Source organism: Salpingoeca rosetta, assembly GCF_000188695.1.
Source record: "Salpingoeca rosetta unplaced genomic scaffold supercont1.11, whole genome shotgun sequence".
In the NCBI taxonomy this organism is placed as follows: Eukaryota; class Choanoflagellata; order Craspedida; family Salpingoecidae; genus Salpingoeca; species Salpingoeca rosetta.
The window spans coordinates 1,007,233-1,017,592 of record NW_004754923.1 but is presented as its reverse complement, the minus strand read 5'-3'; the positions used below and the strand labels follow the sequence as shown (position 1 = coordinate 1,017,592).

General features: G+C 55.2%; 4 protein-coding genes across 4 annotated transcripts; 3 read left to right on the top strand and 1 right to left on the bottom strand.

Annotated features, from left to right (window-relative positions):
• Positions 1-3,859, bottom strand: PTSG_04931 (kinase subdomain-containing protein; the record flags this gene model as incomplete). The annotated part of the gene is made up of 6 exons (XM_004994190.1): positions 1-1,398; positions 1,682-1,765; positions 1,980-2,410; positions 2,636-2,830; positions 3,073-3,454; positions 3,794-3,859. The coding sequence occupies 6 exons, from the start codon at positions 3,857-3,859 to the stop codon at positions 115-117; spliced, it is 2,442 nt and encodes an 813-aa protein (XP_004994247.1). The 3' UTR covers positions 1-114.
• Positions 3,860-4,396: 537 nt separating this feature from the next.
• Positions 4,397-6,232, top strand: PTSG_04930 (uncharacterized protein; the record flags this gene model as incomplete). The annotated part of the gene is made up of 5 exons (XM_004994189.1): positions 4,397-4,409; positions 4,714-5,301; positions 5,599-5,660; positions 5,855-5,949; positions 6,148-6,232. The coding sequence occupies 5 exons, from the start codon at positions 4,397-4,399 to the stop codon at positions 6,230-6,232; spliced, it is 843 nt and encodes a 280-aa protein (XP_004994246.1).
• A 207-nt stretch (positions 6,233-6,439) lies between these two features.
• PTSG_04929 (uncharacterized protein) lies at positions 6,440-7,222 on the top strand (the record flags this gene model as incomplete). Its single annotated transcript, XM_004994188.1, has 1 exon — positions 6,440-7,222. The coding sequence occupies exon 1, from the start codon at positions 6,506-6,508 to the stop codon at positions 7,220-7,222; it is 717 nt and encodes a 238-aa protein (XP_004994245.1). The 5' UTR covers positions 6,440-6,505.
• A 29-nt stretch (positions 7,223-7,251) lies between these two features.
• Positions 7,252-9,643, top strand: PTSG_04928 (uncharacterized protein; the record flags this gene model as incomplete). The annotated part of the gene is made up of 7 exons (XM_004994187.1): positions 7,252-7,395; positions 7,582-7,689; positions 7,952-8,045; positions 8,249-8,452; positions 8,784-9,015; positions 9,218-9,290; positions 9,509-9,643. 7 exons carry the CDS (start codon positions 7,252-7,254, stop codon positions 9,641-9,643), a joined length of 990 nt encoding a protein of 329 aa, XP_004994244.1.
• Between the last annotated feature and the right edge of the window lie 717 nt (positions 9,644-10,360).

Here is a 10,360-nt window from a genome sequence, read left to right as displayed (position 1 = left end):
ACACACAGCACACACACACCCACCCACACCCACACACACCCACACACCCACACACCCACACACACCCACACACACAGCACACACACACACACAACCACACGCAGCGCACTCCATTTAGAAGTACGCGCAAGCAATGTGCTGCATAATGTTGCGCAGCAGTGCTGCTGTCTCCTTCTTCTTGTCGTCGTCGCTCTTGTCCTGCAGCGCTGCTGTCTCCTTCTTCTTGTCGTCGTCGCTCTTGTCCTGCAGCGCTGCTGTCTCCTTCTTCTTGTCGTCGTCGCTCTTGTCCTGCAGCGCTGCTGTCTCCTTCTTCTTGTCGTCCTTGTCCAGCTTGTCCAGCTTGGCGTCAAGCCACTCCAGCAGGATCACCTTGCCCTGAAACAGCCGGAACATGGCGTTGGCAACAGAATCATACCAGAACACGTACGAAAACAGCAGCGATTCCCAATCCAGAACAACTTCTGGATAATAGTCCGTTGCCTTTCCAAGCAGCCACTTGCGAGGGCGCTCCCGCAGCGCTGTGTAATAGGAAGGAGGAAGCTTCTTCTTCTTCTTCTTCTTCTTCTTTTCAGGGTCACTGACAGGGCCACTGAGGAAACCAAAGTCGACGATGCAGCCGTTGCGCAGGATGTTGTGAGATCGGATGTCGCAGTGGCATAGATCCCTTTTCGACAAGCGGAGGAGGTGCTCAGCCGCAGCCTCAAGCGCCTGCCCGTCGTCGATGCCCGTGCCCTTGATGCCCGTGCCCTTGATGCCTGTGCCCTTGATGTCCGTGCGCTTGCTCTTGATGCGCTTGCTCTTGGTGCCCTTGCGCTTGTTCTTGCAATTGCTCTTGCGCTTGCTCCTTTTCTGTGACAAATTGGGACAGGCAAAGACGGGGCGTGACCGTTCGTACACTTTCACCTTCTTGTGTGGATAGAGCAGTTGCCAGCCCTTCACTTCCCTGGCAGCCTCCTCTTCCCAGGCAGCCTCCTCATCGCTGGCAGCCTCCTCATCGCTGGCAGCCTCCGCATCGCTGGCAGCCTCCGCATCGCTGGCAGCCTCCGCATCGCTGGCAGCCTCCTCATCGCTGGCAGCCTCCTCATCGCTGGCAGCCTCCTCATCGCTGGTAGCCTCCTCATCCCTGGCAGTCTCCTCATCGCTGGCAGCCTTCTCATCTTCAGGAGCGCCAATGCGGTGGCCGCCGCACACTTTCAACACCTCGTTGTTCACCAATGCAACCGACACAGTCTCCTTGCCGCCTTTGTAGACGCACATCTCGTATCTCGTGGCAACTTTGGCAGACTTCGCCCGTGCTGCTTCGGCGTCTGCACGCTGACGCTGCTCCTCCTTGCCGTTGTCTGCTGCTGCTGGTGGTGTGGGACCGGCGGGGTTCTCATCAATGACGGTGAGACGGCCCTGTGTGATTGTGTGATTGTGTGATTGTGTGATTGTGTGATTGTGTATGATAACGTGCGATTGTGGAGGTGAGTATCATTGTTGATTGTTGAACGAAAGAAAGACGGTACACGAGGGCGCCGCACACACACACACACACGTACACAACATGTGTGCGTGTATGTGTGTGTGTGTGCGAGGTGTGTCATGATGGCAGAATACCAAGACAGCAGGCGAGCAAGACAGCAAGAAGACAAGCAGACAACAGAGTAAGTGGGCATCAAATCACTCCTGCAACGGCTACCTGGGCAATGGCGGCAATATTCTCGTAATGCGCCATGTGCTCTTCGTCAAGCAGCCACTTAATGACATGCCCGAGCCGGTTCAACTGGATTTCACAGCAGAGGAACCCAATGTGAGCGCAGCGTCCAACGACAACTAGCAGTGTACAAGGCAGCAGCCAGTCGACAGCAACTGCACGGGTGCACGTGCAGGATCATGTGTGCCACACACACACACACACACACACACACACACACACACACACACACACACAATGCAAACACCCTCCTTCACTGTTCGCACATGTGGTGGCAACTCACGTCGGTGTCGCCAAGTTTTGTGTGGAGGATACTGGGAAAGGCCTCGTCGCCGTGCACCTCATCGCCCAGCGTGCACGCGTACACGGACACCTTCTGCCCGCAGACGGTGATGGCAAAGGGAAACAAATACCCCTTCAACTTACGCCACTTCGGTCCCGCAGACTTGATGGCCCGTGATGCGTACTCCAGCACCTGCGCCTTGGCAGCATCCTGCGTCTGCTTGCTGTCATCGATCTTGAGCTCAAGCAACAGCGGATAGAAGTCAAGATTTGAGGCCATTTGCACAACATAGTCGGCGACAACAGCGGTGTCGGCCTCAAAGGACGCGTGGCTCTTGACGTACACTGCTGCGCCAGCACACGCCTTGATCAGGGGCACGTTCATCCTGTCATTGAACCGCGTCTCTCGCTTCGGAACGTGAAAGTCAAAGTCTGCAGTGCGGTGGGCGTGCATGGTGCAGCGTCGGTGTGAGCGACAGAGAGGTATTCCCTTCCAGTGCCAGCACACCCGCGCACGAGCGCCAAAGACTCAACCACCATGCATCAGCACCGACACACAAACACACACACGCACACATGTCACGTTCTCTCGTGGAAAGGACGCTCACATGTACACGTGTACACAGCAAGCAAACACATGCTCGACAATGACCTTACCCGTGTTTGTGCCCTCGTCGACTGCCAATTGAAACCCCTCGTCGACTGCCAATTGAAACCCCTCGTAGTGCAGGTGCCAGTCGGGGCAGAAGAGCTCGGCAGAGAACGGCTGCGCATAGACTGTTCTGTGGGCCGAATCCTTGTCCTTCTCCTTCTCCTTGGCAGCGCTGCTGGGGGTTACGCTTGACTCCAAATCTGCCACGAACCACACCAAACAGCAAGTATGAGTTCAAAACAACCCGCAAGCAACGTGTCAGTCAACCAGGGTGCTCATGCACAGGGCTGCTCGCAGTAATCTAACAACACCGATGCACACACACACACACACACACACACACACACACACACACACACACACACACACACACACACACACACAAGCATCAGCCCATTTGGTCACGCAGCCGCACATGAAAGGCTGAGTGAGACAGGCGCACCTTGTCGAAACTGCCGTTGCTCTTCGGACAGCCCTTTGCGTGTCACATTGTCAAGCTCCAGAAGGAACCCTTCCGCAACCTTCAAGGGCACCTGTGGCGTCGGCGTCTTTTTCTCATCCAGCACACTGCGGACTTGCTGGAGCAGGTTCTTGATGTTTTCCGTGTAGGGCTGCTTCAGCATGCTGTCGACATAATTCTTTGCCTTGGGTGCGTTGTCGAGAGGGCCGGTTGAACCGATTTCGATCCCATGCCGGCCTGCAATTGTGCTGATCTGCTCGGCGAAGGCGCGGTATGATCGCTTGCAGTCTTGCAGAGTGCCCCCCAAAAGGCTCTCGTACTCTTTCATTGCTGCTTGCAAATATGCGCGCGCAAGAACGCCAGCCTGAAAGGAAAGAGGGCGAGTCGATTGAACAAGGTACAGCAGGTGCCCACAAAGTGAGATTATGGCTGGTGTGCACGTAGACAATTTTGGCGCCAAGAGGGTGTTGATGATGGTTTCCGAGTGCACACACGCACACACACATATGCACACTCAAACGCACACACATGCACACACATATGCACACACACATACATATACACAAACGTAAACATACACACAGGTGCACACTCACACATACACAGGTGCGCACATGTACATGCACCACATAACCATACACTCATACACGCGCCCTCTCGAGCTATCGCCACACGTTTGCACACAACCCAAACAATAACTCACGTCGTTTGTCGACAGGCTTGTCATGAGCTCAGACTCTTTGGTTTTCCTCTTTTGAGCGGTGGACATTGCGGTACTGTTGTTTGAATCCTCTCCCTTGCATCGTGCATCATGTGTGTGTGCGTACACGTGTGAGAAACAAAAAGCGCGCGCATTTGTGCTAGCAGGCAAGTGCTTCGACAACAAGTGATGCTGGGCCGTCACCGTTGCACACGCTGCGTGCGCTGCAAGGCACGTTGGGTGTCTCCCTTCCCCCCCCCCCCCACATCGCTTGCTCAGCCCTCAATCGCCCACCACACTTTGTCAGATGGCCTCACCGGTGTCGAAGCCTGCCCGGCTGTCATCTTGAGTGTCTGCGATTGTCTTGTCGCGGGCGGTGGTTGATGTTGATGCTGGCTGCTGGCTGGTGGTGTTTCGTTTTTGAAAAATCGAGCGAGGAAAAATGGCAAACCACAGGCGAAAAAATGATGATGATATACATGATTCCTCGGCAACAGCAGTTGTCTGCTTTGCTGTGGGCGTAACTGTCGTTGGCGGTCTGTCTGTCTCTGTCTCTGTCTTGTCTCCGTATGGGCTCGTCATAGCGTCATGGTTCGACGTGCATCGATGTGCCGCAGAGGTGCTGTGGTGGCTGTTCTTGTCGCTGTTGCTGCTGCTGCTGTTGTTGTGCTCATGGCTAAACCCGCAACTGCCCAGAACACCACCACCACCATCACTCTTCCGACGACGACCAGCAACTTAACAAGTGCACTGTCAGCAACTTGAACAACAACAAGAACACCCGCGTTTGCGCAGGTGCGGAGCCGACATCCATGCGCAGCCTCGTTTGCTGAGTATAACGGCGGAGTGTGACGCAAGCTGCTGCTGTGATCCGTCATGCACGACGCTGGTGAAAGTGCGCTTTGCCTACTGCAACACGCCAGACATCAAGCCCTTGCGCAGGTGCGTGTACGACGACTTCTTCGTCACCAACGAGGGCAGGAACCAGGCCATCCAAGCAGCAGAGGGCAGCAGCATCGCGTGCGTGCTGGTCGACAACACAAATGACCGCATCTCTTTCAGGGAGCCGCGCACGCCGCTCAATGACGCCGCGTTCCAGGCATTCGCAGACGCTGCACGCCCCCACCCCATATCCTTCAGCCTCGAGACGCTGCAGTACACGCCGGAGGAGGCCATCTTCATTCCGCCACGCAACACCATCCCACGCCAAGACCCTTTCCCCTTTTACGTCACGTATGGCGCGATCGTGTACATCACGCAGGACAGCACGACGCTCACACCGCTGCCTTTTCCCGCCGACACGCTGCAGGGGGTGTGCGCACCACGCAATCCAACGCGCCTCTTTGCGTCTGCGCCAGGCACGTGCACCCGCATCATCCCAGCGGCAGACGATGCCGAGCGTGTTCGGGCAATGTGCAGCCCTGGCGGCGACCTTGATGTGCCGGTCCCAGCAGACGCCGCGGTCCTTGCAACATACACAGGCATCACAACCAACATCCAAATCTCTTACAGTCAGTCGAGACCTTGGGAAGGAGGAGGGAGGAAGTGGGAACTGATGTGGTGTTGTGTGTTGTGTGTGTGTAGTGTGTGGAAGTGTTTATGGAAGTGTTTGTGTGTGTGTGTGGGGGGGGGGTCTGTGTCTGTGTCTGTGTCTGTGTCTGTGTGTGTGTGTGTGTGGGGAGGTGTGGGTGTTGTGTGTGAGGAGTGTTTGGTGTGTGTGTGTGTCTCATTGTCTGTGACTTCACATGACCTCACATGACCTCGCATGGCATTTTCCCACCCTTGCTTTGCCTTTACAGGTGGTTGAGATGGTGATTGCACCATCCGTTACAACGCATCCACCCAACACTGCATCAACGCTGTGCAAAAGGTGTCGTGTATGTCTCTGTGCTGTGTGCTGCGTGTCTGTGTGCTGTGCCTCTGTGTGTGTATGTGCTGTGTGTGCATGCGCGTGTCTCTCTCTCCGCCCTTTGTTTCCGTCCTTCCCCTCTGTGTGTGCGCCTTCCCTCGTTGCGCCTTGCTGCCAACACCATCCCTCCATTGCTGCACGGCCCCTGGTGCCAGGTCGAGTACACCATCCAGCTTGGCCTCACCACCATCTCCTCCCTCAATGTTGCCGTGACCGTCGCTTCCTTTGCCGCCTCGGCTACCCGCACGTGGTGTGTTCATCTGTGTGTGTGTGTGTGTGTGTGTGTGTGTGTGTGTGTGTGTGTGTGTGTGTGTGTGTGTGTGTGTGTGTAGCCACCTCCAATCCCTCATCCTGCGACGCGGCCACCTGTTGCCGCTGCACGTGCTGCTTCTTCTGCACCGATGCCACTTCACCATCACCGCCATCACCACCCTGTTGTGCCTGCCAGCTGCAGCAAGTGCATGGTGGCGACGCACGAGTGCCATCAACGATTGCAGCACCTCAGCCTGCACAGACGCTTGTGCCGACGCTGATGATGTTGGTGTTGGCTGCTGCTCTGTGTGGCCTCTGATCAGGAAATGCAATTCTGACAAAAGCTCCCGATTTGAACTGATTTCAGTTTTGTTTTCAATAATCACATCACAACAAGCAAGAAGCAAGCAACAAGCAAGCAAGCTGTTGTTTTGTTGTTGCCCCCTCCACACCGCAACCAGCTGCTCACACAGACACACACACACAGACACACACACACACACACACACACACAGACACAGACACACACAGACACACACAGACACACATACACAATGTGTGGCGTGACTGCGCGCGTGTCGGTGCTGCTGGCACTCGTGCTGGTGTACTGGAGCAATGTTCTTGGTGTTGTGAATGCACAGGGAGCAGACACGTGTGACACGATGCTGCTGCAACAGCAATGCACCGTGCCGACGACGTGTGCAGGCCTCACCAGCTACCTCGCCTGCACGGCCACCCTCAACTGCCAGTCGGATCCGGCAGTGTCGCAGGTGATTGCAGACCTGCGGGAATGCTTCGGCACTGCCGGCAGCGACAACGGAAATGGAGCGCCGCAGATGTGGACCACAAACGGCACGCTGTACCTGCAGGCTGGCAACGACATTGTGTTCCAGACCAAAACGGCAAGCAGCAACAACAATGACCATCCCGTGAGCGTCACGGACATCAAGGGCGTTTTGTCAACACTGCCAACGCTGGCTTTGAAGGGCGACGTGCAGCGCGTGAACGACACCGTGAGCGACGTGGAGGGCGCGCTGCGCACCGAAATCTCCACCACCAGCGAGGTGGTGACGGATGCGCTTGTGCCGCGGTTCAGCTCCATGGAGGCGGCCATTGCCCGCTCTTTTGCTGCCATCAACGCGTCTCTCGCCGCCACGTGGTCGTCCCTTGGATGGCGTCAACGCCAGCCTCACAGACAGCCATCCCAAAGATGTGCAGCGGCATGTGAACCGAGCCGCCGCGGAGGCCAGCATGGCCCACCGGCGAGCTGAGCCAGGAGGTATCCACGCTCTTCGAGGGCATGGGTGGCGTCGTGGGCGAGCTCACGTCAAAGCTCTCTGCAAGCGAATCAACACAGACCAGCCAAGCAGACACGCTGTTGCAAGTCCAAGGCCAGATCTCAACCATCCTGTCCAAGCAAGCAGACTTTGCAGCTTTCCAAAAGGTAGACAGTCAATGTCTCTCACACGCGAGGTTGAACACTCAGGCGAGATTTGCGTTAAGTGACAAGGCATGCTTTCAAGACGAGCTTGCTAGCCTCATTCCCCCTCCGTGTGTGCGCTTGTGTGTGCGTGTGTGTGCGTGTGCGTTGTTCTTTCTTGTGCTGTGTTGCTGTTGCTATTGCCTGCAGGCATCGAGCCGTGGCCTTGTTCCGGATTCCCCTGCATCCACCTGCGGCGAAGTGACATCGAAAGATGACGGCGTCTACTACTTTTCCACCTCCACCGGCGTTTTCACGGTGTGTGTGTGTGTTTGTATTTGTGAGTGAGTGAGTGAGTGAGTGAGTGAGTGAGTGAATGAGTGCGTGTGTGTATTTGTGTGTGTGTGTGTTTGAATTTGTGACTGAGTGGAGTGAGTGAGTGAGTGAGTGAATGAGCGCGTGTGTGTATTTGTGTGTGTGAGAGAGAGTGTGTGTGCATCCTGTGACTGTGTTTTTGTATCGGGTGGCCGCTCACGACAACGATGAGTATCTTCGTCATGTGCCACTTTTGGGAGCACAGGCGTTTTGTGACTTCCAGCGCGATGGCGGCAAGTGGGCGAAGGTGCTTCAGTATCCGGGACAGAACTACGTGGGCTGGACCGATGACAGCACAGGTTTGTGTGTGCATATGTGTTTGCAGTGGTGAGGCCAAGGCCATAACGATGCTGTTTCGAGAATGGTCTTGGAAGTCTGTGTGTACACATGCGCTGCTCTGAAGCGATGTGGAGACAATGAAGTAAGGCCTCGGACAAGAGGCTGTCATTGCCCGGCAACGCCTCACCTTGGTTTGCGCGCGTGTGTGTCATACATGAAATAGGATCCGTGGGCAACATTGCCACGAAGGACCTCGTGTCATCCTTCAGCAAGCTCTCAGACGTGCAAATCAACAGCATCAAGTCGTCAGCCTCTGACTTTCGCGTGTGGAAGATCGAGTCGGGCTGCACAAACAACAACTTGTACATCATCACGCCCCACTCGTATGTGGACACGCGAATAGACCTTGGTCTCGCACTGGATGAAGGTGCGTCGAACCACGCTTGGTTTGCATGGGTGTACTTGTGTGCTTGTGTACTTGTGAGTGTGTCTGAGTATGTGTGTGTGAGAGTGTGAGTGTAGGTGTGTGCGTGCGTACATGTGAGTACGTGTGTGTGTGTGAGTGTGCCTGAATATGTGTGTGTGAGAGTGTATGTGTGTGTGCGTACATGTGAGTGTTGCATATGTGTGTGTGTGTGTGTGTGTGCTGGCAGCTGCTTGTACGCATGGCATACCTTGTGTTTGCTTTGTGCTCAATCTCACTATCACACCCTGTGGGTTTCCTTTTGGTACATTGTTGTCGTCCGCTTTTGCTTCAGTGCACATTCACTGCCTTGCACCGACGCTTGCCGAGTGTGATGGTAACTGGAACACGGGGGACATGCGCGGGTATGACAACGGCGGCGGCCTTAACCTGCTTGACACGTATTACGTCAGTGGTGACTTGGATCAATCGTGCAACCGGTTCTTCTTCGGGCATCGCGGGAGTGACAACCACTACACGTGCTATGGCCCAAGCGACAACTCCCGTCGCTGCATGAGCGCAGGTCTGTTTGTGTGTGTGTGTGTGTGTGTGTGTGTGTGTGTGTGTGTGTGTGTGTGTGTGTGTGTGTGTGTGTGTGTGCGTGTGTGTGTGTGTGTGCGTGTGTGTGTGTGCTCTTTGTCAGGTGCCTGAAACTTTTGATACCCGTGTGCAACCCACCCCACGTCCCCTCACGGGCGTTCATTTGTTTTCGTGTATTTTACCTCTCAGATTCGGGAACGATGCTGCCATGCTCGTTATCAACCGTGAGCTCAGCGTCGCTGTGCACGTCATCAAGCCAGACGTGTGTGTGGTGTGGTGTGGTGTGGTGTGTGTGTGTGTGTGTGTGTGTGTGTGTGTGTGTGTGTGTGTGTGTGTGTGTGTGTTTCCGCGTGTACCTTTGTGTGCAGCCTTGCAGTCGTGCCCAGTGCAATGTTTCCCTGTCTGCGTGTCTGATACGCTGTTTGTGCGCTGTCTTCTCACACATCTCGTGTGAATGTGCACGGCGTGTGCGGCATACAGAGCTATCTTGGTCTGTCACCGTGGCAGCCACGCCAGCCCAGCAGTCCCCTGCCCCCATCACTTGGTGGCGGCGATGAAGATGAAACTCCACACACCGTCACAGGCGAATACCCTCCCTTCAGTCTCGACGACTGATCTGCCGTGTGTAGCTTGTTTGCTTGTTTGTTGGTGGTGATGCTGGTGCACGCTTGCGTGCGCGTGTGTTGGATGAGCGATTGCATGTTTGATGCGCTGTGGTGCGTGTATTTGTTTGTGTGAGGTGTGCGTTGTTGCATTCAGCTAGGTTCGGATCAGATAATGCCGTTGTAAACGGGTGCATTGGAATTGCCTGATGGTGTGCGTGTCTGTATTTTACATAATTGCACGTGATTTTGTTGTGGTTCCTTGCTGCGTACGGCCTTGCCTGTCTTTGGCGTGGTTGATTTGTTTGCACTGTTGGTTGAAAACACAAGTCAAGCGTGCTGGGAAGCTGATGGCAAGGCAGAGAAGATCCACACAAAAGAAACGGTGTACAGTACACTACGTCGCCAAGACAGCAGTCCAACGCTGCTGAATATTGAGCACAAACGCCCAAACACTTGCGCAAAGGGGGCGGGTTGAATTCGAGGGGAACAGTAAGAAAACTACACCACACACAAACATCCCGACGACGCGACAGCGACAGCGGCACCACTGTCTTGCCTTGCAGTCAAGCACTTTGACCCGCTCGCCCGCTGGGTTGTCAAAGCAAGCGAGCGCACTTCAATGTCGGGGGTTGTGCGCGTTTGAACGTGTGGCAATACATTCGCACACGTGCTTGCTCTACTTGCAGCAGATGTGACGGTGGCCGAGTAAACACTGTTGGTGAGCGGC